Source organism: Marmota flaviventris, chromosome 4, assembly GCF_047511675.1.
Source record: "Marmota flaviventris isolate mMarFla1 chromosome 4, mMarFla1.hap1, whole genome shotgun sequence".
Classification (NCBI taxonomy): domain Eukaryota; kingdom Metazoa; phylum Chordata; class Mammalia; order Rodentia; family Sciuridae; genus Marmota; species Marmota flaviventris.
In genome coordinates this window covers 76,340,244-76,366,685 of record NC_092501.1, presented here as the reverse complement: position 1 = coordinate 76,366,685, position 26,442 = coordinate 76,340,244, and the positions used below count along the sequence as shown (strand labels likewise).

The 26,442-nt window shown below is 46.2% G+C and overlaps 1 protein-coding gene across 1 annotated transcript in view; it reads left to right on the top strand.

Annotated features, from left to right (window-relative positions):
• Positions 1 to 24,618, top strand: part of Antxrl (ANTXR like) — a 35,496-nt gene extending 10,878 nt beyond the window's left edge. The window contains exons 2-18 of the mRNA XM_027947910.3: positions 1,943 to 2,014; positions 3,379 to 3,450; positions 5,391 to 5,472; positions 5,583 to 5,616; positions 6,545 to 6,624; positions 6,697 to 6,765; positions 7,130 to 7,210; positions 7,304 to 7,364; positions 10,649 to 10,743; positions 11,025 to 11,095; positions 12,959 to 13,040; positions 19,689 to 19,829; positions 21,270 to 21,296; positions 22,414 to 22,518; positions 23,559 to 23,565; positions 23,768 to 23,824; positions 24,536 to 24,618. Coding sequence (XP_027803711.3) covers positions 1,943 to 2,014; positions 3,379 to 3,450; positions 5,391 to 5,472; positions 5,583 to 5,616; positions 6,545 to 6,624; positions 6,697 to 6,765; positions 7,130 to 7,210; positions 7,304 to 7,364; positions 10,649 to 10,743; positions 11,025 to 11,095; positions 12,959 to 13,040; positions 19,689 to 19,829; positions 21,270 to 21,296; positions 22,414 to 22,518; positions 23,559 to 23,565; positions 23,768 to 23,824; positions 24,536 to 24,618 — 1,219 coding nt within the window. The remainder of the gene's footprint in view (positions 1 to 1,942; positions 2,015 to 3,378; positions 3,451 to 5,390; positions 5,473 to 5,582; positions 5,617 to 6,544; positions 6,625 to 6,696; positions 6,766 to 7,129; positions 7,211 to 7,303; positions 7,365 to 10,648; positions 10,744 to 11,024; positions 11,096 to 12,958; positions 13,041 to 19,688; positions 19,830 to 21,269; positions 21,297 to 22,413; positions 22,519 to 23,558; positions 23,566 to 23,767; positions 23,825 to 24,535) is intronic.
• The last annotated feature ends 1,824 nt before the right edge of the window (positions 24,619 to 26,442 follow it).

Sequence of the window (26,442 nt, the reverse complement as noted above, 5' to 3'; positions counted from 1 at the left end):
GTGGATCAAACCCAGTGCATCACATGAGCTAGGCAAGCATTCTACCACTGAGCTACAAACCCAGACCCCTTTCTTCTATGTTTTAGAATACACAGCATCTTTGGAAATCATCTCAAACTGAAACTTTTGCAGAGCATATGAAGAGGTTGATGACTCTGGCTCCCCACGAGTCTTCAGTGGACAATACTCCTGGCTACAGAGTCGGGGTTGGGGAACAGGAGAACAATAAGAAGAGTAAGAAAGAAAGCAAACAGTGTTACCCTCAGTTAGGAGAAGGAGTTGTCTTGCACATTAGCCTGGGTGGTGTGGAGAGCAAAAGTTTGTGTTATGGATGGGCTTGATATCTAGCACTTAGTCAGCCAGATATTGTTGGATACCACATCATCATCCAGGTATGCCAAATGAAGTGGGCAGTGTGTGGGATTTGGAGAAAGATCTGGTTTCAGATCCATGCTAGATATGAATATGGTCAAGAATTGCTTGCGGTTTCAGAGCCTCAGTTTTCTCAGTTGTGCAAGGGAATAAGTTCATATTAAAAGGAATGCATGCACATCAGTTTCCTGGCATATATGCTCAGTGAATGATAATCCTGATATTGTTAGGGTTATATAGATCTTATTTCCTCATCGGCTACATGCAGTTGTGTATGAAGCCTAGAGGAGGTAGTGGATGGTAGAGAGAAGGTTGCTATTGCTAAGTGACAATCAGCACATATAAGCATGACCTTCCAGACACTCAAATTTAAGGACACGGTGATAAATGGAGAGAAGAAATGGTGACTCCTGGTAGGGATTATGACTCTCATAACATATCAATCACATTAACCACCATGGATCCAGGAAAAATGTCCAGACAAGGGCACCAGCCTCAGTTTCATCATAGACCATCTCTCAGAACTTGGACAAAGAGCATAGACATTAAGCTTGACATTTCTCTTCCATACCTGGAATCTACTTGCTGTTCCTTTATGCAATGTAGACTGACAGCTGTAGAACTGCAAACACCTTTGTCCCTAGGATGTAGCCCAGATGGAAGTGATTCCCACAATGGGAAGATCAGGAGGACCTAATTTCTTTTACCTCCTTCCCTACAATCCAGGGACTAAATGTGAGACAAAGCGAGGAGGGACCTGAGAGTCAGGATAGGAAGAGCCTGTGGGTCTCCTCCTAGTTGGAAATGATGACAGCTGGACATGCTGCTTCCCTGGCAGTGCATACTGGAAAAGGCCTTCTGTGCTCAGAGTAGCTGAGTACTGCAAGCTGGTGAGAAACCTAGGATATAAAGTAAGCTCCTGTTTCCATCTGTACTTGCTGAGGTTTAGGTTCTTATTGAAAATTCTTGCACTTGCTGCTGTGAGTGCTGGGAAATGTGGGACAGTGAGAGGAATCTGGCAATATCATGGGGTTACAGACCAGACATAGGTCTGCAAAAGAATTCCCACCCTGAGGGATGGGGGACTTACAGACCAGGACTGGTCACACCCTGGGCCTGGGCTAGGGCTGTCCAGGTGCATTTGATGGCAGTGATGCCAAGGACCCTTATCTGGGCACCCACAGAGAGAACAGGAGATGGTTTAAACAAGGGCAAATGGAGGGGAAAAAGAGACTTTGCATATCAGACCATATGGAGGTGATGGACCTTTCCATCCAAGATACCTTATCCATTTAGAGTCTACACAGACCCCATGTAGCATGACCGGCCACACTGGTAAATTATCAAAGTTTTCTCATTTTGGGATGCCCCACAGTCCCAGGTTGGTGGGGCTGCTTGGCCACTCTCTGCTACTCCTGGCCCTTACTAATGTCACCTCTAAGGATGATTCACTCTAGCTCTTGGTTCTGGGGTGCACTTATTAAAGAGCCTGCTGGACAGTGGGGCAAGGCAGAAACTGCCCACTTGTTGAATATGCCATATCCCCAACTCGTGTTTCCTTTGCTTTTAGGTCCAGCAGTGTGCATGGCGACTGGATTCACATTTATTCCTTTGTGGAGCATTTGGTGCATAAATTCAAAAAGTATGGCTTCTCCACACTGCAGGCTCCTCTATGTTGCAGGGAGTGCTACTCTGGCAGGCAGAGGGCATGGCAAATACATTTTGTGGGTGTCAGAGCACCCTCATGTAGGGAGTACAGAGCCCAGGGTGCTGGTTCACAAAGGAACAAACCACACTAGATATGTGGGGTCTTAGCAACATTGGACAAAGAGCATAGATGTTAAGCCTGACATTTCAGGGGGACAGGGCATAGTGCAGAGACACGGTCTTGCCTCCAGGACCTCACAGGCTGGGAAGAAGTCAAGACAGACAAAACAGTAAATCAGTAACTGGCCCCAGGGTTTCAAGGTTCTCAGAGTATAAAGAAAGGTACAGAGAACTAGATTTGCCATGGAAGTTTAAAGGAAAAAGCAAGAATGCCAGAAATCAAAAGTAGTTTTCCCCAAAGAAGGTAGAAATTTTAACTTGATATTTAAGGATAGAGAAAAGTTAGGGTCACAGCAACCATCAAAGTGACCTCTAATGGTGGGGTTCTGGAGACCTCTAATGATGGTGATACTGAACATGCAGGGGAGTGAGGGAAATTCAGAGCCAGGCTCAAAAATGAGGCTGTAATGATCAGCTTGGGGCCAAGTCAAGTGACTCATCATATCAGGTCAAGGGACATAGAATTCACCCTGTGAGCCATAAGGACATCACGGAAGATTCATGGATTGGAGGAAGACAAGATCAAGATTGTGCCTTGGGAAGAAAATTCCAATAGCTATGAGTGAAGTGATTTGGGGAAAAACAAGATACTAGGAGTTCAGCCAGGGAGGCCTGTAGAAATCTTACTATGGGGTCTGAGGGTCTTGGGTTATAGGGCACTGAAGAGAGAGAGAGAAAGGGGAGGCAGGTGTGTAAATGGCTGCCAAAAAGAAGATGAACTCTTTGAGCCAGAATGAAGTGGGCTCAAAGATACAAACAAGGTGACAGTAGAAGACAGTCCAGGTTGGTGGGCTCATGGAGGAGTGTAGATGTATCTGTCTCCATGAGTGTGGGTTGTGTGTATGTGTGTGTGTGTGTGTGTGTGTGTATGTGTGTATGTGTATGTTTGTGCACATGCATGTGAGTATGTGAGTGTGAGAGAGAGAGTTGGGGTGTTGGGAATACAGAGCTGAAGCAGGAAACCTTCAGCACCCTCTTTTTCCTTGGACACTTCATCTCCATAGTCTTCAGAATCCTTCACCAAATACTTCTGACACACCCACACACACTATGTGAAATGACCCCAGTGCAGAAGAGATGGGGTGGGGATCAGGGAAATATGCATCTCCTCCCTGGCTGCTCACTGATATCAGGTAGAACCAGTGCATTGGCTTCTCATGAACTGTGCTTCCTCCTCAGCCCAAATATGCGGATGTCCTTCATTCTCTACTCAGAAGGTGCAGAAATTCTCATGCCGCTCACTGGAGACAGGTAGGTGCTGCTGTGAAGCCCAAGGCAGGCCTGATGAGCCTGGCCAAGGATCAGAGAGGTTCACTGAGAGCAAGGTGGGCTGGTCCTGACAACCTTAAATACCCACATTGGCCTCCAGCCCTGGCTTGCCAGTGCCGCTCTGAAGACTGCTTCATTGATACCTGCAGATTCTGTGCTTTCAGAAGTTTGTCTACCCTGCCCTTTATCAGCCCTGAATTCTTCCCTGGAGGCTGGCTGTGTCAACCTTCCCCATCCCTATTCTAAAAGCTCATGGGGCAGATAGGTAGGTCCCACCAGAACTCTGGCCTGGGACCTTCCATGGCAGGTAAATGTCTGCCCAGGCCAGTGAGGCAGGGAGACAGCCTGGGAACCAGGGGAAGTGCTTTGTAGAGGGTCTAGGCCAGGAGGGGCCCTGAGTCCAAGGCAGGGATGGGTGCTGCAGAAAGGCATGAGGAACAAGCATCCAGGGTGTGGAGGGTGGGGCACCTGTGCCAAGGGGCCCAGAGGTAGGAAGTTGTGGAGCTTCTGACTGACTGGGAGGTGAGGGAGAGCTTGGGATGCAATGTCCAGTGCTCTGCACAGAGTAGGACAGGCACAGAAGAGAGGTGGAGACACTGAAGACATGTGGATGTTTGGAGTTGTGGGGGAATTTTTGTTCAGGGACACCCTTCTCCCCCCCCCCCCAAAAAAAAAAAGCCAGAAGCAGGGAATGAAGAGGGACAAGCCAGCCCCAGGCAAGGGGAAGGAGTTTCAGGGCATATGGACAGGTTGACACCCAAGTATATCATCAAGGAAGACAGGGAGGGGCTGACTCTGTGGACACAGGGAAGGCCTTGGTTGGTGTGTCCTGCGGTGTGTGTTTGGGAGAGACCTGAGTGGGTGTGAGGTGGTAGAGAGGAAGGATATGGGAAGGATGCTGGCAGGGGTCCCTGAGGTGCAGTGTTGTTGGGCTGGCAGCAGGAGGTGCTGGGCTGGGCTGGGCAGCCCCTGGTTTGGCCTTCCCTGGGCATGGCTGGATGTGGCCTCCTCACCCCCCAGGAAGAGCCAGGCAGGACCAGGTTTAGGGACCTCAGTTTTCACCCAGGGGAGCTTCTCTCTGCCTGCAGTGGAAAGCCACCCTTGGGGTCTATTTTCTAGGTCATTTTGCTGGCTCAGCCTATCACATGTACTCAAACCCAAGCCTCAGTATGCCCCTTCCTGTACCTTTACTGACAATAGAGCCCATCCCGCCTGCCCTAATCCTGTCTGTCTGCTTTTAACAGCATCTGACAGGCCAAATCTCCCAACAGAGTACTGTTGGGCACCCTCATGGCCAGCCTTGGGTCTTTGTTTCAGAAACATATGAGGTCCTGGAGCCCCAGCTCTCTAATTAAGCAGACTAGCTACTACCTTTGGCAGGGGAAAGGGAGGAAGAAGGTCCCAGGCCAGGGGATCTGTGGCAGTGGGGGATGGAAACTGGCAGAGGTTAGCCACATGACCTTTTCTCAACCCAGCCTTCCCTATGGAAAGACAGAGTGTTCAGGAGGACAGTGTTCTAAGATTTAGAGATAGAGGCAGGAATGATGAGCCCCCATGGTGTCTCTCACACACAAGCACATCCCTGTGATAGGCCTCCTTGTGTAGGCCCATGGAGAGCTCCCCGAGGCCTAAATACTCTCAGAAAGGCATGAGCTCAGAAAAAGGCAGACATTACATGGGACCCTCTAAGCAGGCCCCCGCCCTCGCCTGACCTGCCTCAGGGCTCATGGAATCATGGACAAAGAAGGCTGTAAACCTCCTGTCCAAGTCCCAGAGCCGAATGGGGGTCAAGGTGCTGCTTGCCTCGTGTCCTCTCCTGTCCAAGCAGTTCCACAGTAGACAGAGCTGTGGGGGTAGTGTATGAGCTGGTTTGTAATAGTCAATCTTCCTAAGTTAACCTTCATTTTTGCCTTTTTTTTCAGAAAAAAAATTCATGAGGGTCTTCGACAACTTCTGAGAGTGGTACCTAGAGGACAGAAACATATGCAAGAAGGATTTAAATTGGTATGTAGGGCTGGAGTCTGGAGTCGAGGTTGCTGGCTCACGGCTCTTAGAATATTACTCAGGAATCTCGCTCCCTGACCCCCACCAAATGTTTCTTCATTTCCTTGCAGGTTAATGAGCAAATAGCAAAAGTCAGCTCCACAGGTAAGTTGCCCTGCCATCTTCATGGTAGGTGGGGCACACAGCTCGTGCCCCTGGGAGAGGTGTGTGCAGATTCCTAGCTCCTAGTGCCTCTTCCTAGCCCTTGCTCTTGGAGTCAGTACCTCACCTTTCAGAGCATAGGATTTTTGCATCAGGTAGGCTCTGCTGCCCCATGTTTCAATGCAAGGATCTTGGTCACTCTATGATTTTTGACCTAGGGTTGTTCCCAGTGAGCAAAAAGAAAAAGAAAAAAATTGTAGGAACCTTGAGTAGACTGAGGCCTCTTTTCTGTGGAATCCTCATCTTGTTTTCCCCTACCTGGCCTTACCTTCCTCTTCCTGCTTCCATCCATTTCTTCCTTATCTTGAGTTGCCTCCGGGGCATACGGCTCGGACAGTGCCACTATCTCTTTTGTTTAGCATGCATGAGGCCCTGGGTTTGATCCCCTGCTCCCCTCACAAGATATATATATTGCACACCCTGAATAGAAGTCTCTCTGAACTATGAGCTTGTAACTTCCATCAGGAATAGGTGGGACTTGTTGGGGAACAACAGTGAGGGTTGTGGGGTCCCCTTCTAAATCCCTATAACTACAAGACTTGAACTTCTAGACACACAGATGCCAAGAGTTTCTACAAGCTGTACCTGAATCGGGTGCCTAGCCTCCTCCATGTTCACTGGGGCTCTGCAGGAGGGTCTGATTGCTCCTTCCTTCATACAGCTAATTGGCTGGCCCTTGTAGACAAATGACTGGGCTTCCTCAGGGGAAAGGGTACACAGACAGGGAGTTAATGAGAATTCAAAGCATCTGTCTCAGACCTGCCTGCAGTAGTCACTGCAGGGCTCTGGAGACCTGCGGCAGTGTCACAGCTTCTTTAGCTACACATGGACACTTGCTAACTAGGCCCCCCACTTCTTGATTATTCTATAGGCAACAATTTTGCCAGCATAATTATTGCTCTGATGGATGGACTACTAGAAGAAATGACATTTAAGGAGACCAAGGAAGAGGTGAGTCCAGTCCATGTTTCCCTGCACTGTACCCCACATAGACTGATAATTTACTCGACACCTTTTTTTTAGGCTGACAAGTGTCGGAGTCGAGGGGCAGTCATCTACACTGTGGGTGTGCTGGGATACAATAAACACCAGGTACTTCAGAGCAGGTGCCCAGGTGTCCCTCTGCAGCCTAGTTGGGGAAGGTCTCATGGGTGGCTTCCCAGGGCCTGGAAGAAGCTGGTCTTCTCACCTGCCTCAGGGAACTTGCACAACAGGTGGCTGCAGTGAAAGGACAACCAAAGGGTTTGAGTCACCAGCACCACCTGTGCTGGGTGGGTGGGGGGAACTTCCTGCTCCCTAAGCCTGGGCTGTGGGCAGAAGCCAACGTCTGTCCCTGAGCTCCTGACACTCACTGGCTCCACTGCAAGAGGGCATGACACTCTGCCCTGGGTCTGGGGACCTGCTGCGTTCTCAGTACCCTGGCTGAGGGGCTCAAGTCACCTCTTTTCCTTTATAGATGACAGCCATTGCAGACTCCCCAGATTACATATTTGGGGTGGACACAGGATTTAAGGATCTGAAAAACATTGTTGAATCGGTGAGTCTGGCTGAATGTGAGCACAGGTGATCTGCATCTCTCTGGATCCTGAGGATCACACTCCTAGCCCCCTTCCTCCCTTCTCTCTTCCAGCTTGCTTCTAAGACCTGCATTGAAATCACATCTGTAGAGGCCTCCACTCTGTGTGCAGGAGGTAAGAGCTGAGGGGCCCCTGGGGTGGACAGATGGTTTAATTGATGAGTGTTCACATTGCATGAGTATGCATGAATGTATATGTGGTGTTTTGTGTGGGAGGTGAGACTGCATGGAGTGTGTTGTGTATATGGTAATAGTGGTGTGGGATGTGTGTGGTGTGTGTGTGATGGGTGTTTCAGTGTTGTGGTGTGTTGTCTACTGTGTAGGAGGATATAAGTTTATATGCACTGTGTGGTGTTTATGTGATGTGTGGTGCATCTCAGAATTCGTATGTGGTGTGTGGCATGTGTGATTTGTAGAATAGCTTTGTGGTGTTTACAGTCTCTAAGAGTAGTGTATGGTGTGTTTATTATTTGCACGAGCCATGTATTGGTGTGTGTGTTTCTCTGTGTGTGATTTATGTGTGATGTTTTGTATTGTGTATGGTGTTTGTGTGGAGTTCTTTATTGAGGTGTATGTGTTGTGGGCCCAAGTGTGGGTGTGAACTGTATGAATTATGTGTGTTTGGTATAGCTTTGTGGGATATTCAATATGTATGTGGTGTGTGTCATGCATGTTTGTAATTTATGGGTGGCATGAGTGGTATTACAACAGGGAGTTTGGTGTTTGTGTATATTTATGGTTTCTGCCTATATAGGTCATGGGGAATGTACATGAATGCACAGTGTTGTGTGGTATGTGTGCCAGAGAATATGTTGTATATGAGCACAGTGGTATTGTGTGGGGTGTGTACTTATGTTGTGGGTATGTGGAATCTGTGTGCAGGGTATTTGTGGTATATGCAGTGTTCAGGGACTGGTTTGTGGTGTGTCAGGAGTATGGTATGTTGCATATTATGTTTTTTTGTATGTGTGTGGTGTGTGATTTAGTACCTGTAGGTGGAGTGTTTTTCTATGGTATATGAAGGGGTAAGTGTGCACGGGGTATACAGTATATGCATGTGTATATGTGTGCCGAGGTGTGTTTTGTGTGTGTATGTGTGGTGGAGGTTTGTGGGTAGGTGGATGTGGGGGTGTGCATGGGTGCATGTGTATATATATGGTGTATATGAAATGTACATTGTAGGGGTATGTGTGTTAGAAAGCACAGTGTGGTTGTTTCCTAATATTATACCTAACACAAAATGTTTAATTGCAAAAGTAGAAAAACATATTTTTAAAAACTCTCAAGGAAACACTAGAAAATCAATGGAACAACATTTAAACAGGCCAATAGGTCAAGAGAAATAAGGGCTCATTCCAGGAGGACCAGGCTGATGGGGGATTTGAAAAATCTGTAGAGTTTGTACATCCACAAAAAGTGCGGAAACAGTGATATCAATGGATAAAAAAAAAATAACTGAACAAAAGTCAGCTTCCAGTGTCCTGATGGGAACAAAGGAAACCTCCCTGCCTGACAAAGGTATCCACCCTGACAGTCACCCAGTGGGGAAAGGGCCACTTCTGGTCCTTGTCCCCAAGGACTAGACCTGACCAGGATGCCTCTGACCACCCTGCATTCCTGACTCAGTGTGCTGAGGACACAATTGTATGGTCTTGGGGGATGGTCACCTCTCCTGGTCACAAACCCTGTATGTAGCCTTGGTACCACATGGTTGGTGTCCTCACACTGTGGTTGATGGAGACAGAACCCACAACCTCCTTTTACCCCTGGTGACAGACAGCTCAGCTGCTACAGTGAACTCTGGCCCAGGTAGCTGGGTCCTGGCCTCCCTGCCCTCGACAAGGAGTTTCCATGGCCACAGGCTGTTGGCGGCAGAACCGTGTGTTCATCCATGCTCTGCTACCTGTGGCACCAGGCCTGTAGCAAAGTGTGGCCTAATATGGATAGAAATAGCACTGTCAGGACTGTTGGGAGACACAGAGGCAGTGACTGGATTAGCACTTGGAAGCTGATGGGTCCTAAGGACAGTGGCAGGTCCTGATATTTGCACTTTGGTTCTTGGTTCAACATTCCCCCAGCCCTTGCTTGTGTTGGGCAAGTACTAAGGGGTGAGGGTGGACTCAAGGACCCCCATTCTCCCATATGGCCTCTTCTGCTTCTGGTTTAAAGCAGCCCAGGTGGCTGGTGCCTGTGTGTCATTATGTGCCCTGGACACACAGGCCTTGGCATCTGAACAGTTAGGACAAACCCCATGTGGGGATGTGAGATGTCACTCCTTCTCCTAGCAGCTGTACCAGTGTGATAGATGTGTCCAAACACAAGCTCAGCCAGTGACCTGTTCACTTACTGGCCATCATGTGCAAGTTGCCACATACAGAGGGACAGTCACTCACATGGGAATCCCAAGGCAGAATCCTTAGAGCCAAATGACACAGAACAGATCAGTTCTCAGTTTCTCCTGTGAGAATCAATGCATCTGTCAGAGAGTCTGATGAAGGAGGTCAGGTGAAGAATAAAGTCCTTGGTCAACTGACTTGGGGCATCCCAAGTGCCATTTTAGACTGGAATGAGTCAGACATGGGTCAGGAGGTGGCCGTGCAGGTGAATAGGTCTGGAATCCTGACTCCTTTGCAGCTGGCCATGCTGCTTTCCTCTCTGTTCCCTGTATTGGCCTCAGGAGAAGGAGGCTACACCCTGGTAGAAGGAAGTGCTCTATGCTATACAGGGCGGGTGGTTGTGCTCCTAGGTATTTCAGGAAGAGACAGGGATGAGGGATGATGTTCTGGCCTCAGGACCCACAGTTGGGAATGGACACATCCTGTGAGGAGACCTCCTGGGGAGGGTAGGGGCCTCTCCTGTGCCACACCTGTGTTCCTGCCCTGTTTCTAGGGTCTCCACTACCGCAGGCACAGAAACACAGGAAGGAGGAGGAGAGTCCCTGAACATTCAGGAGCCCCACAGGCATAAGGCAGGGCTTCTTCAGCCTGTGCATCAGAGCTCCTCTCTGCCTTCCATACGGGAGGGTTGGCTCAGTACACAGCCTGGGGCCCTGCAGCTTAGGAAGCACTGGAGATTTCAGGGTACGAAGACTTCCTCTGAGTTGGACCTTATGCATGCACTGGCTTGGGCTATAGTCATGAACTTTTTGGATCAACTGATGGGAGGAGGACCACCAAGTGTCCAAAGCACAGCTCAGCCACTTCTTCCACACCAGATGAGGATGTGTCCAGAGGGACCCATGGATGCTGGTTCAGACGCAGCTGCTGTCTCATTAGAGCCCCTTGGGAGTCATACCTTGTGTGGGGTGGACCCCCATGAACAGTGATCGGAGGGAATGCAGCCCTCAGCTCTTCCTCACTTAGATATTTTAATGTTTTGTTTGTTTGTTTGTTTTTCCAGAAATCTATGAAGTAATTATTACTGGACAAGGTTTTCATAATGCAAAAAGTAGGGACCAGGTTATTTGTAGATTCCTGTTCTCAGACAACTTTCACGTGGGTAAGTAATGCCTCATACCACCAGGTTACACATTTATTTTACAACAGAGCCCCATCCCTCAACCAGCCAGTTCCCAGTCCCTGCTGACCATTCTCAGTGGGTATTGTGTGGTTAGAGGCAGTGTGGACAAGTGGAAGGAGATACCTGCTGGGATGCACGGCCACCTCTCCTTTTATCTAAATGGGAAGTAATAAATCCCCAGCAGCCAAGAGTGTCTTGGAGTAGGGATTCACACCCACCTCCACAAGGATGAGTTTGTGCTGGGCTGTCCCCACAGCAGCATTTGCCCCACAGTGTCCTCAGCTTCCTTGCCCTGATGGCCGATGACCTGAGCTCAGGAGACTTATGGTAGGAAATGTAGCAGCATCTAGACTCTGGACCTAGTCAGGTGCAGTGAGCCTCCCTGGGCCTTCATTCATTCCTTCAATCAGAGAATAAATCAAAGACACTGAAACCTCAAGACGGCAGGTACAGAGCTGGCTGCCCATCTTGGCTCTCACGCTTGACTACAGCCAAGGAGGTGTAAAGAGGATTTAGACTCAGGGCAGAGAAGATTCCATGGCTACAAGTTATGAAGCAATTCCCAGGCTCCCAAGGAAGGAAGGAAGGAAGGAAACCCTATTTCCTCTTCAGGTTTTCCCATCTCAGATGACACCACCATCCACCCTGTTCCTCTGGTCAAAAAAATCCCAGTGTCATCTTTGATTTCTCATAGCTCTATCCTCACACCTAAGAAATCCTGCAATGGCTGAATATCAAGAATCTGTACATTCTCCTAAAAGATCCATCAGATGTGAAATAAAGCCCAATTATTTTTCCAGGTCCATAAAAACCACCCCACTCTTGGCTCACTCCTTCTCAACCCAACAAGCTCAGTAGTTCATGCCTCAGGGCCTTGGCAAATGTCACTCCCACAGCCCAGAACACTCTTTCCTCCCTCTGTTCACTGGATGTTCTTTGTCTGGTTGGTATGAGCTCCTCAGAGAGCACTTGCCTATGTAAGTACCAAGAATTGTATATGAATTTAAAGCACCTACCACCTACTCTCATCATTCCCAACACACACTATCTGAATTCCCTGACACCATCAAGAGTGTTTTTCATCATGTTCCAGATATTGCATCAATTCATGTGTGAATATTTTAGTTTTTTAAAGGGCAAATTATACCTCTACAAAAGGGAATAGGTCAGGCATAATTAAGCAGCCACCCTCCCCCTGCATGCCCTGTCCTTTCCTCTGCTTATCAATGGCACAACACTTTGCACTATTTCCCATTAATGTTCCCTTACTCTCATTTTGTTCAATGTCCCCTGCAGTTCCTAACAGGAGAGTCCTTGAGAGTAGGGGCTCTTGCTGCCTGTTCCTGTTGGAGAAATGAGTTCTGCTCAGTGCTGGGCAAAGAATGTGCTCAGCAGATGTCTTTGAAAAGAAGGCAGGCAGAGGGGAGAGGCTGGGACATGGTCAAAGTATCAGCTCTGCTTACTCAGGGCAGGCAGAGCATGCCGGGGTAGATGAACAGGTCTGTTGACATTCTCATGTCATTGTGTTTTAGATAACAACCCCACCAGTATGAGCAAAACTTCCATAATTTGTCCTGGACCAATGTTAACACAACCTAATCAGTAAGTGCCCTGCTTGGAGGTCTTCGGGTGGGAGATCAGGTGCTCAGTGTTTACCACCACTATGTGTAGAGAATTTGGAATGCCCCCCTCTACCTGGAAGCATGCCTATCTCTGAGTGGGAGAAGGGCATCTTCCCCACCTTTCCTTCTTGGTGACCTGCAAGGGGTTTAGGAATACACAGTGGCCCAGGATCTGCTGAGGGCAGGATGCATGAGACAATGTGCCCTAAGACTTGTACCTTTGTTCCAATTTGACTTGCAGAAATAAGATGACATATTCTGTAATAAAATCAAGGATGGTGACACCATGCAGAACTTTCTGGTCACTTAGCCTATGGCCATGATGACATCAGATGCCATGAGGAAGAATCATGGTCTGACCCACAGTCCCCTTGAAATCATTGCTGAGGTCTTTCTCCTCATGCTTTGGTCAATGAGCTCTCAATATCTACCTCTGTACTCCTGGAGATCTTAAATGCTGGGATTTCAGAGTCATTTTCATGAGGATTTCTATGGGCTATGGTTTCTCAAGGGCCTGAACTGAGTCTCTCTGGGCTGGTTCTCAACATCTGTCCTTTCTGTGCATTAGGGAGGTATTTGTTGAAGTCAGTTTGAACAATGGTCTCAGCTTCATTGGGAACCAACACAACATAACCAGCTCTAACTGTATTGTAAGTACCTGGGTGGGGATGCAGCCCCCTCGTGCTGCCCATGCCCCTGTTCTAGATGCCAATGTACCCTGGGCAGAGGGTACCAGATAGGCCCAGAAAGCAGCTTGGGCAGACAGGTTCCTCCAAATTCCAGGTGGGCCAGTATGGGAGCCTGGAAGGTTGCCTGTTACATGCTAGAGTCTATGACATCTAGGGTGCCCACCCATTCCATGTGGGAATGCCTAGGCACAGGGATCTGGGTGGTTCTGCCAGCTGAGGTAGGATGTGTGTGTGCACTGAATTGGTGCCTCAGTCATGGATGTGATACCAAATTCATTCTGGACCCGGCCTTGAGGACTGCTCAGTAGCCCTTCAGGCATGCCTGGGTCCTCAGTCTCCTCTCTGTCCCAGCTGTCTCCCTCTGTGAGCTCTCTCTCACCTGCAGTGCACACCTCCTCCTATCCCACCCCACTGTGGTTGGAAAACAGCTACCAGTTGTGTGTGGCCTTCTCAGCTCAGCAAGAGCAATCTGAAAATGAGGGTGTTACCCACCCAGTGTGTCTTTTCTGAGCTTCACATCATGCCAGCAATTTAGCCAAATGTAGGATAATAGGAGGCCTGGAAAGAGGAGACATGTGCCCACTTGTTGTTCACCTGTAGGTACAGTCTGAGTTTGTTAGGACCCTACAGGTTTGACAGCCCTCCTCAAGGTCTGTCTTGGCTTGTTCCTGCACATCCATGCACAGATCATCAGGCTGAACTCACACATGTGCTCATCAGGAGACCACCTGTTCATAGCCCTTCCTGAAACAGGCACAGATAGGAAAGAGCACAGGCACAGCCCAAGTGACCCCAGCCAAGCCAGTGCCCATCACTGTCACTCTGCATGTTGCTTCTCCTTTCAGCCACCTGTTTTCTACCACAGGCTCCTCCCCTGTCACCCCTCTGTAGCCTTCTCTCTAAGCAATCACTTGACTCTGGACAGTGGAGCAGGCTGTGTGCCCACAGGGTAGCCTGGGATCCCTGAACCAGAGTGATCAGCCCCCATTCCTTAAGCCCCATGTGGACCTTAGTCTGAGTGAGGACATTCTAAACTCTCTGAATTCACAATTACCCCTGGAGGAGGGCTGCTTCTTCCCTTGGTTAAAGATGTGCTAGCTGAACCTCTGAGAAAGGAATTGGTTAAAGAGTCCGTAAGTGTGGAGAGGCCATGGGTTGACAGATAGCTGTTGCCTGTTCCTGCTCTTGGGCCTATATCTTTCTGGGAACCCCTTTATGGGCATCTGTATTATTGTGGTCTTTACAAAGTACTTTTTTAAAATTTATATATGACAGCAGAATATATAACAATTCTTACTATACATATAGAGCATAATTTTCCTATCTTTGGTTGTATACAAAGTTATATTCACACCAATTCATGTCTTCATACCTGTACTTTGGATGATAATGATCATCACATTCCACCATCATTATTTACCCCATGTCCCCTCCCTTCCCCCTCCCACTCCTCTGCCCTATCTAGAGTTCGTCTATTCCTCCCATGCTCCCCTCTTCCTATCCCACTATGAATCAGCCTCCTTATATCAAAGAAAACATTCAGCATTTGGTTTTTTGGGATTGGCTAACTTCACTAAGCATTTTCTTCTCTAATTCCAACCATTTTCCTGCAAATGCCATGATTTTATTCTCTTTATAGCTGAGTAATATTCCACTGTGTATACATGCCACATTTTTTTTTATCCATTCATCCACTGAAGGGCATCTAGGTTGGCTCCACAGTTTAGCTATGGTGAATTTTGCTACAATAATAAACATTGATGGGGCTGTTTCCCTGTAGTATGCTGTTTTTAAGTCCTTTGGGTATAGACTGAGGAGAGGGATAGCTTGGTCAAACGGTGGTTTCATTCCCATATTTCCAAGCAATCTCCATACTGCTTTCCATTTTGGCTGAACCAATTTGTAGTCCCACCAGCAATGTATGATTTTTCCCGTCATCCTCGCCAACACTTATTGTTGTTTGTCTTCATAATAGCTTCCATTCTGACTGGAGTTAGATGATATCTTAGAGTAGTTTTGATTTGCATTTCTCTAATTGCTAGAGATGATGAACATTGTTTCATATATTTGTTGATTGATTGTATATCCTCTTCTGAGAAGTGTCTGTTCAGGTCCTTGGCCTGTTTGTTGATTGGGTTATTTGGTTTTTGTTTGTTTGTTTGTTTTTGGTGTTTAGCTTTTTGAGTTCTTTATATACCCTAGAAATTAGTGCTGTATCTGATGTGTGAGGGGTAAAAATTTGCTCCCAGGATGTAGGCTCTCTATTCACCTCACAGATTGTTTCTTTTGCCGAGAAGAAACTTTTTAGTTTGAATCCATCCCATTTATTGATTCTTGGTTTTAATTCTTGTGCAATAGGAGTCTTATTAGGAAGTTGGAGCCTAATCCCACATGATGAAGATTAGGGCCTACATTTTCCTCTATTAGACACAGAGTCTCTGGTTTAATTCCTAGGTCCTTGATCCACTTTGAGTTTTTTGCATGGTGAGAGATAGGGGTTTAATTTCATTTTGTTGCATATGGATTTCCAGTTTTCCCAGCATCTTTTGTTAAAGAGGCTTTATTTTCTCCAATGCATGTTTTTGTTGCCTTTGTCTAATATAAGATAACTGTAACTTTGTGGTTAGTCTCTGTGTTGTGTACCATTGGTCTACCAGTCTGTTTTGGTGCCAATACCATGCTGTTTTTGTTACTATTTGCTCTGTAGTATATTTTGAGGTCTGGTATAGTGATGCCACCAGCTTCACTCGTCCTGATTTAGCTATTCTGAGTCTTTTTTTTTCCAGATGAATTTCATGATTGCTTTTTCTATTTCTATGAGGAATGTCATTGGAATTTTGATCAGAATTGTATTAAATCTATATAGTGCTTTTGGTAGTATGGTCATTTTGATAATATTAATTCTGCCTATCTAAGAGCAAGGTAGATCTTTCCATCTTCTAAGGTCTTCTTTGATTTCTTTCTTTAGGGTTCTGTAGTTTTCATTGTATAGATCTTTCACCTTTTTCATTAAGTTGATTCCCAAGTATTTTTTTAGGCTATTGAGAATATGGTAGTTTTCCTTTCTGAGGATTTGTCACTGATATACAGAAATGCCTTTGATTTATGGGTATTGATTTTATATCCTGCTACTTTGCTGAATTAATTTACTAGTTCTAGGAGTTTTCTGGCGGAATTTTTAGGATCTACTATACCTAGAATCATATCATCAGCAAATAATGCAAATTTAAGTTCTTCTTTTCCTATGTGTATCCCTTTAATTTCTTTCTTCTAATTGCTCTGGCCAGCATTTCGAGAACTATGTTGAATAGAAGTGGTGAAAGAGGGCACCCCTGTCTTGTTCCAGTTTTTGGAGGGAATGCCTTTAATTTTTCTCCATTTAGAATGATGTTGGCCTGAGGCTTAGCATAGATAGCCTTTACCATGTTGAGATATGTTCCTATTATTTGTAGTTTTTCTAGTGTTTTGAACATAAACAAGCGCTGTATTTTGTCAAATGCTTTTTCTGTGTCTATTGAGATGATCACATGATTTCTATCTTTAAGACTATTGATGTGATGAATTACATTTATTGATTTCCATATGTTGATATGTTACATCACTGGGGTGACTCCCACTTGATCATGGTGCAAGATTTTTTTATACATTTTTTAATTCAATTTGCCAGTTTTATACTGAGAATTTTTGCATCTATATTCATTAGAAATATTGGTCTGACGTTTTCTTTCTTTGATGTGTTTTTGCCTAGTTTTCGATTCAGAGTGATATTGGCCTCATAGAATGAGTTTGAAAGTGCTGCCTCTTTTTCTATTTCCTGAAATAAATTGAAGAATATTGGTATTAGTTCTTCTTTAAAGGTCTTGTAGAACTCAGCTGTGTATCCAGCCAGTCCTGGGCTTTTCTTGATAGGTAGACTTTTGATGGTGTCTGCTATTTTGTCACTTGAAATTGATCTGTTTAAATTGTTTTATATCATCCTGATTAAATTTGGGCAAGTTATATGACTATAGAAATTTGTTGATGCCTTCGATATTTTCTATTTTATTGATGTTTTCTATTTTATTGGAGTACAAGTTTTCAAAATAATTTCTAATTATCTTCTGTATTTCTGTAGTGTCTGTTGTGATATTTCCTTTTTCATCACATATGTTAGTGATTTCAGTTTTCTCTCTCCTTCTCTTCATCAGCATGGCTAAGGGTCTGTCAATTGTATTTATATTTTTAATGAACAACTTTTTGTTCTGTCAATTTTTTCAATTGTTTCTTTTATATCAATTTGATTGATTTCAGCTCTGATTTTAATTATATTCTGTCTTCTGCTGCTTTTGGTGTTGATTTGTTCTTTTTTTTCTAGGATTTTGAGACATAATATTCATCATTTATTTATTGGCTTTTTCTTCTTTTAAGGAATGAACTCCATGCAAGGAACTTTTCTCTTAGAACTGCCTTCATAGTGTCCCAGAGATTTCAATATGTTGTGTTCTCATTTACCTTTAAAAACATTTAATCTCCTCCTTGATGTCTTCTGTAACCCATTGTTCATTCAGTACAATAGTCTCCAGGTGTTGGAGTGGATTTTATTTATAATTTTATCATTGATTTCTAATTTCATTCCATTATGATCTAATAGAATGTAGGGTAGTATCTATACTTTTTTATATTTGATAAGAGTTGCTTAGTGGCATAGTATATGGTCTATTTTAGAAAAGGATCCATGTGTTGCTGAGAAGAAAGTGTATTCTCTCATTGAAGGATGAAATATTCTATATATGTCAGTTAAGTCTGAGTTATTGATTCTATTATTGAGTTCTATAGTTTCTTTGTTCAGCTTCTGTTTGGAAGATCTATCTAGTGATGAAAAAGGTGTGTTAAGTCACACCAAATTATTGTGTTGAGGTCTATTTGACTCTTGAACTTAAGAAGAGTTTTTTGATGAACGTAGATGCTCCATTTTGGGGGTCATATACATTTATAATTGTTAAGTCTCGTTGAGCAGTATGTAGTATCCTCCTTTATCCTTTTTGATTGACTTTAGTTTGAATTCTACTTTATTTGATATGAAGAAGGAAACCTGTGCTTGCTTCTGCAGTCTATGTGAGTGGTATGATTTTTCCCAACCCTTCACCTTCAGTCTGTGGATGTTTTTTTCTTTTTCTATGAGATGAGTCTTTTGGAGACAGTGTATTGTTGGGTCTTTTATTTTTTTTCATCCAATCTGCTAATCTATGTCTTTTGATTGGTAAGTTTAGGCCATTAACATTCAGGGTTATTATTGAGACATGATTTGTATTCCAAGTCATTTTTGTTTATTTTTGCTATTTAATGTGACTTGGTTTCTCCTCTGAATAGATTTGCCTTTAGTGTAATATCTCCCTCTGCTGATTTTCATCATTGTTTTTCATTTCCTCTTCATGAAATATTTTGCTGAGGATGTTCTGTAGTGCAGGCTTTCTAGTTGTAAATTATTTTAACTTTTGTTTATCATGGAAGATTTTTATTTCATCATCAAATCTAAAGCTTAGTTCTGGTGGATATAAGATTCTTGGTTGGCATCCATTTTCTTTCAGAGCTTGGTATATGTTGTTCCATGATCTCCTGGCATTAAGGGTCTGGGTTGAAAATCTGCTGAAATACGAATTTGTCTCCCCCTATATGTGATCAGATTCCTCTCTCTTGCAGCTATTAAGATCCTATCTTTATTCTGTATGCTAGGCATTTTTATTATAATGTGCCTTGGTGTAGATCTGTTGTAATTTTGTACATTTGGTGTCCTGAAGGCTCTTATATTTGGTTTTCCAATTCATTCTTCATGCTTGGGAATTTTTTTTTTGATATTATGTCATTAAAGAGATTGTGCATTCCTTTGGTTTGAAACTCTGTGCCTTCCTCTATCCCAATAACTCTTAGATTTGGTCTTTTGATTCTGTTTCATAATTCTTGGATGTTCTCTTCATAGTTTCTAGCTATCTTCACTGTATGGTCATCTTTATTTTCCAGGTTGTTTACTTTGTTTTTATTATCTGATGTTTTTTCTTCCAGGTGATCTAGTCTTTTGGTAATGCTTCCTACTGAGATGTTTATTTGATTTATTGTATCCATCATTTCAAGTATTTCTGACTGTTTTTTTTCCAGAGTCTCTATCTCAAGAGAGATGGAAGTAATCTTTTGCTGCCTGTATTTGCTTTCTTACCTCTTTGTTGAGTGATCAATATTTGCCTGTATTTGCTCATTCAGGTCATTCTTTAATTCACAGATCATTTGCTCTCATCTCTACTGAGAACCTAGGTCCCCTGAGGACTGGTGTGGGCTGTACAAAGTACTTTATTGTCAGCGGCCGTGAGCAGTGAGGGCCAGATTCATCAGACATGAGGCTTTAGGGACTTGTTTTTCTGGGCTCGGGGCATTCTTTCATCAGGACCAGAGGCAGCAGGGTCAGCATCTCTCTGTGTACCCACTTATACCTTATCCTATATGCTCCCTGAAGGTCAGACAACCTGAGAACTAAAAGTGGGACAGATAGGAAGCAGGGGGTGGGCAGTCAGGAAGAAGCCATCAAGTCTTTCCCAGGGCCTGTGCAATAGTGCTGTCAGGTCCATTCTTCTCTTACAGGGTACACTGGGCAACTTTGGAGCTCCTGTCAGCACCACTGTCAGCACCACTGTCAGCACCACTGTCAGCAGCACTGTCAGCAGCACCGTCAGCAGCAATGTCAGCCGCACTAACACTGCTGTCACAGGCATGAATGCTGCTGTAAGAAGTGATGTTATAACCACTATCAGCAGCTCTGCCAGATTCTTTGTCAGACATTCTGTCACTGGCACTTACAGAATGATTTCAAAAGTGCCCTTCGACAAGCACTTGCTTGCTTTGCTGCCACTTTTGCTACTGATCCCACTGTTGGTGTACTGTTGCTGGAGATACTTCTTCAAAGTGAGTATGCCGACCCACACAGCCCTGGGCTCAGGCAGAGGTCCTACATCCAAGGCAGTTGCCCATGAGCTCTGAAGCTATCACAAGATCCAGTGAAGGCACAAACTGACCTCACATTCCCAGACTCTAGACACAGCTGGTTCATATAGGATCTCCTTCTAAGGCTATTAGAGTTGGCCTGGGAACCCTAGATACTGGTTTCAGGCCTGCCCTGAGACCTTGAGAGAGGACACCCAGAACCTCTGAGACCAGGAGCAACTCTCAGCAACTGATCAGGTCTTGGATGAACAAGGACCTGGGGCTGGCCTTTGTGTCAGAGGAAGAGGAGGAGAGGGACCCTGTGAAATGCACATGGCCCCAAATGCAGAGTGATGCTGGCCAGGGAGTTGTAGCAACCTCTGGGCCAGAGGAGCTGTTAAACCAGCATGGATCTCTGCACCTTTGTAGTGCCTTCTGCCACTTCTTCAACTTCCATGGCTGAGTGCCAGTGATTAGAGGACCATGATGGGATCCAGAGGTAGAGAAAGGAAGCAGGTATCCTCCTGGCCATGGGGAGCTCCCAGACCTGAGTTCATTCAGGGCATGAGAGTGAGATGTCACTCTAAATAGGATGCAGTCAGTATCCTGAGTACAGCAAAGCAATAGCAAAGGACTGAGACTGGCACCTGGGGGCATTAGGGAAGGCAGAGGCTCTGGAGATCAGGGTTGGAAGGAACATCACAGAGAACTAGAGAATGGAAGCAGAAAGAGCTGATGTGGGAAGGACAACAGCCAGCACAGGGCAGGAGGGTCTTCATTGTACACAGTGGGAGCAGTGAGCAGAGAAAGCCTATGACTATCCCAAGGTGGGGAGGCAAGTGAGGGCACCAGAGACAGAGAGGATCTCCAGAGGAAGAGAGGCCAGAGTGTGTTCTGGCTCCAGGTAGGTTCTGGTTAGATGTGCAGCACTCCAGCAGCTGAGCCTCTCTAGGGGTAGGCTTCTTGGCCTGGCTCATCTTCCATAACCCTTCTAGGAAGCATGAGACACCCACTGGGTCAGGTGGAGCCTGCTAGGCAGAGCACCATAGGCACAGGGAACCCATGCCCCCCACCACACACACATACACACACACACATACACACACACACACACACACACAACCAAAGCCAAGCCATGTTCCATTTCTTTGCTCCATCCCAGTGTCCCCTCTGACTGCAGAGCCCAGGCAGAATCCATGACACCCCCTCCAGTTCCTGATTTTTGTCTGTTTAACATTCCAGGATATCATGAAGCCACTACCAGAAAAGGTATGTGCAGGTTTGAATCATGACTTTGTTACTTACCTGAGAACAACACTGACCTTCAAAAGAGGCATCATGAAGCCTGTGCCCTGGAGCTCAACCTACCTGGGGAAAGACAATGGGAACAGAGGGTCAAAGAGGGACCTGGGGAGGACATTGACTAGGTTGATATCACCCATACAACACCCCTCCAGGCACCCAGAAATTCTTAACCATGAATCTGTGCTACAAAAATAGTGCCTTGAAGGCATATTCAGAAAATGTGATGATTTCTACTAAAATAAGTGGGCTTTTTGTGGGACTCAAAGGACTTACTGTAGAATGCTGAGTAATCAGGGAGCCTTTTGCAATAGGAACCTCAAGTTTCAGGTGCTCATTCCCATCTCCAGACTCTGGAGATTGGTTTGGCTCCTTTGAATGAGTCTTCATCCCTGTCTCCTGGCAGGGGTGAGGGTGGGTCTGGGTCAGGGGCACCTGGGTCTGGAATGTGGTAGGAAGCTGGCCTTCCTGTCCAGATGGAATCTGTGCTGGCTTCAAATTGGCCTGGGAAGACTGCATCTGCACCTGCCATACCAGCTGGAGTGACAGGCATCTGCAGAGGCATGGCCACTGAACAACATCCTCCAGGCCAGGCTTCTTCCAGCAAGGGACTATCTGAGAGCTAAGAACACAGAAGTGAGGTCAATGGCAGTTTGCAGAACAGCCAGATGTGCAAACAGGGGGACTTTTACTGTTCTCTTGTGGCATATACTCCCCTTGGTGTGGGATGCTATTCACTTGTCTTTTCTCTTTTGGGGAGGGTACCAGGGATTGAACCAGGGTACTCAACCACTGAGCCATATCCCCAGCCCTATATTCTATTTTATTCAGAGACATGGTCTCACTGAGTTTCTTAGTGCCTTACTGTTAACTGAGGCTAGCTTTGAAATCTTGATCCTCCTGCCTCAGCTGCCCAAACTGCTGGGATTACAGGTGTGCACCACCATGCCTGGCTCATTGGTCTTTTCATGTACCCAAAAACATTAGTCAAGTCGCCCCAAAGTGCAGGGTCCCTGTGCCAACAACCACATGTCCAGCTCCCCAGCACCCAGACTATGATGCAGAAAGGTATTTTCCTTCCTAGGACCCAGAAGAAGATAAACCACCTCCTCCACCACCTCCACCACCTATAAATACATGCCCCACAGTGATCGTCTCCTGTTGTGGGTGTGGACCCAGAGCAGTAGAGGTAAGAGGGGCCCATCAGTGGAAGTGCTGTGTCCCCCACATTAGGAAGGACTTGACTTTGTGGAACTGTTCACTTCATGCCGCAGAATAACCAGAGGCCCAAAACTTGTGGCTAAGGAAGGCAGTAAAAATGAGGGTTCACCCCACGCCAGTTTACTGTTCCATCAACAAGGGTTCTGTTATTAGAATCTGGAATTCTGGACTATGGCCAATAGTTAACTTCTGGCCAGCCTCTATCTTCAAGAGACTTAACCCTGGAGAAGTGGGTTTTGTTTCAGATTCATGGTCCATGGTAGGTAAGACAAGAAAGTGACAGAGAGACTTTAAGTTTAGGGACAATACAAACAAAAAGGACCAGTGCTTCCCACCATGAAAACTCCAGAAATGTCATTGTCCCCAGACAGGCCTGACTCCAGGCTATTTGTATAGGGCAAAGGAAAAGCACAACCCATTGACTCTATAGCTCACTAAGATAGAATGACAAGAGTCACAACAGGAAGAGGCACAGATACAGACCCTGAAGGTCATCAAAAGTTCCCTGTGCAGGGGCTGAGCCCTAGGATATAATGTCAAAGCCTGAGGAGCCCTCCTTAGCCCAGAAGTGCCAGGGCCCATCTTGGTGAGGAAGAAGCAGGCCAGGCAACAGCCTTGGGCCTGGGATAGGGGTACACAGGCTCCCACAAAAATGGTGTTGGGGAAGGAAGAGAACCCAATTACCACTGGCTTTGTGCTCCTCCTCCCTGGTTCTGCCAGTCTTGGTTGGATACATTACTCCTCCCGGGAGCTTCTAGCCCCTCTAAAGCCTCACAGGCAGCTGAGAAGCCAGGCCTGCAACAACCCTGAAAATGGGCCACAAAGAAGCCAAAACATGCTCTCCAGAGGACAAGGCCACTACCGATGGTCTGTTCCAGTCTGCAAGGCCTGGGCCTACCCACCCAGGGACAGAGAGGCCTGAACTCCAGAGGCCATGTGCTTTAGGGCCTTCCATGGTTCAAAGTCTCCTTCTGGCCTCCTCACTGCCTTCCTCTTCTCTCTGTCCAGGTCTCAGGTACCTGCTCATAAGAAGGACATTGATACCACTTTTCTACCCAATCCCTGTGTGCCCCCCAAATTTAAATCCCCTCCCCTTCCTGGAGCTCCTGCTCAGGACCCAAGGCCTACCACATGTTCCCTTTTGAGGACGTCTGCTTGCCCACCACACATCCCTCTCTACATTTGTTTTTCAGGGTGATCCTGACTCCTGTTGCCAGTATGTCTACCCAAGCTGCTGCCCAATGCCATTGACTTGGTATCATCCCAGGGACCAGGTGAGCCAAACATGGGGATGCTCCCAATGGGAAGAATGGCCACCATTGTGGCCCTTGAACAGTTGCCCTTTGGTACTGTGCCTCATAGCCTCAGAGCCATGACTGAGCCTATGCTAGAAGGAATGCCTAAGACATGGGACAGGTCATGTTTCTCATGAGTTTCCCTGACAGTGTCTGTGCATGGCCCCTGTGCAGTCCTCCTGCTATGCACTAGAGACCAGCAGGGCTGGTGGATGTGATTGATAGTGCTGCAGGGCCAACACTGACCCTTTTACCAGGTGTTAAATCTCTGGCCTTCTTTTATCATCTGGTGACATAGGGAAAAAAACACATCACTTAGTTGTCTTCCTTGGAATGATACAATACGGATGGCTATTATTTAGTGAGTCATCTGGTGGGCCAAAGGTGAGCCTCAGAACCTTCGCTGTTTTCATCGTCCCAGTAACTGTACAGGAGGTACTAGTAGATTCCCAGTTTGCCTTTAGGGGCAAATCAAAGAAAAATTGAGTGACCTGTTCCATGTTCAAAGTCTAGGACTCAGAGAGTTGGACTTGAATTTGGGCCTGGTTCACTTCCTTCATTCACCCAATTCCCTATGAGGTCAGCTTTATGACCTTGTGATGGTTATTCTCAAGTCACTAGAAGGCTGCCTTGATGAGGCCAGACCCTTGAGAGTTCTCTTCTGACTTTCCTTGGGGCTCATGTGCCCAGACCCTTCCCCCCATTCTCGAGCCTTCTACAAAGAGAAAGTTAAGAGCCTGGAGGATGATAGTCAGTGCCCAGGAACTCTGTGACTGCAACTCAGGTAATACCACCTGAATGGAGTCAAACCCAGCCCTCATTGGCTGGGCGTGTGCATATTTAGTATGTCCATGCTGGCCGAAAGCCTCTGGATACTGTTGATAAGAAGTGAATGAGAAGGCCTCTGTTGCTGGCTGACATGTAACAGAGCATAACTTGGTGATGGAGCCTCTGGGGCTCCCCAAGAGATTGTTCCACTCAGTGTCTCTGAAAAAGGCCATCAGGCCAAGCCAAGGTTGGCACAGATGACCATTCTCCATGTGCTTTCTCATGGAGCCTCTCCACATTGCAATTGCCCCCATGCCCACACAGACACTCACCAGTCTTGTGCTCTGAACAAGAGGAGACACCCACCCAGAGAAGTTCACTCAGGTAGGATGGACAGAACTAGATGGACAGCTGTGAAAATGAGGTACCTCAAGAAGAGGGAAAGCCAGAGGCCAAAAGTGGACATAGGAAAGAAGCCAGAAATGTCCTCCTGTCCAACAAGGTGTGAGTATGAGCAATTCCAGTGATCAGTCCTGTGAAACAAAAATTTGGAGGACAGTGGCCAAGTGATTGTATATAGAGAGTTTCCCATCTCTGCCCGGCCTCTCGATTGTCATCTCAGCATGTCCAACCTGAAATCTTATGGGCAGGAGGGTCCATCTTGTGACACTAAGGTCAAAAATGTACACAGCCCAGAGAAGGCCAGAAAGTTTCCCACAGCCACCCAAACAGTCAGTAGAAGCATCTAGAGTTATGTGAAATCAACCCCATCTCTCACCTAAACCCAAGGAAACCCATAGCTATGCCTTACAGAAACCCCCTTATGGCTCTCTGCCACTGTCCATTTTGACATAGCCCCTCCCAACCACAGACCCACTGAGTGCCAAGTAAGGCTTCTGTTGAGTTCCACGTAGTTAGGGATGTTGGGAGGAGTTCCAGGTCTCTCCTTTTAAGCTTTCAGTGTACTGGTCCCAGGGCTTAAAGTGAGCCAGCCAATGAAGTAGATGAGTGGGTGTCAGGTGGGACCTACAGTCCTCTACAGGGCACAGGCAGCCTTCAGCCCCAATCCTGCATATACATGGCCCAGCCTGCTTGGCAGGGTCAACCAGGTTCCTCCTTGAAGTCACTTGGCAATGTATTATCAGGACATGGCCTTCTTGCATAAGCAGAAAGAGAGCCCTTGTTGTTGGGAACCTGAGAGACCAGGTTCCTCCTAACTGACTTTTCAGGTAGGATAAGTGATAAAGTTAGGATAAATGATTTATCCCTATCTTAGGAGCTCAAGCCCAGGTGTGATGTATGGCAGTATCAGTCAAGGGGCCTGCCCAGGATAAGTGCCAGCTATCTGTCATTGCAGGCCATCTGTGTCCTTTCATCTCTCTTCCTGATATTCCTCTCAGGGCTTCACAAATGCCCTCTTGCAAGGTTTGGCAGGAAGTGGAATCAGCAGGGTTAGAGTCCTGACAGAACTGGTGGTGCCCTCCCTCCACCCACATTCCACCCAGAGGGAAGGCTGTTTTGAATCTCCTCTTCCTGACATGGAAAGGCAAACAGCCCTGGGGAGATGAATGAGCTCAGCAAGTTAATGAATCTGTTCAGATGGAGCTGGTCTTGAACTCACAGGAACTGCTATCTCCTAAAGTCTCATTTAGTTGCTTTTTTCAACAAATCCAGACATTTTTGCACTTCGGCACATCATAACCCAGGAAATTCTAAAATGGCTCAGTTTGCCCTAAAATTTGGCATTTTCATAGTGAAAGCAGTCCATCTTGTTTACTTTCCACTTTTGTAAAATAAATGTGTTCCTCTGCCCCAGAGGAACTTTTCTA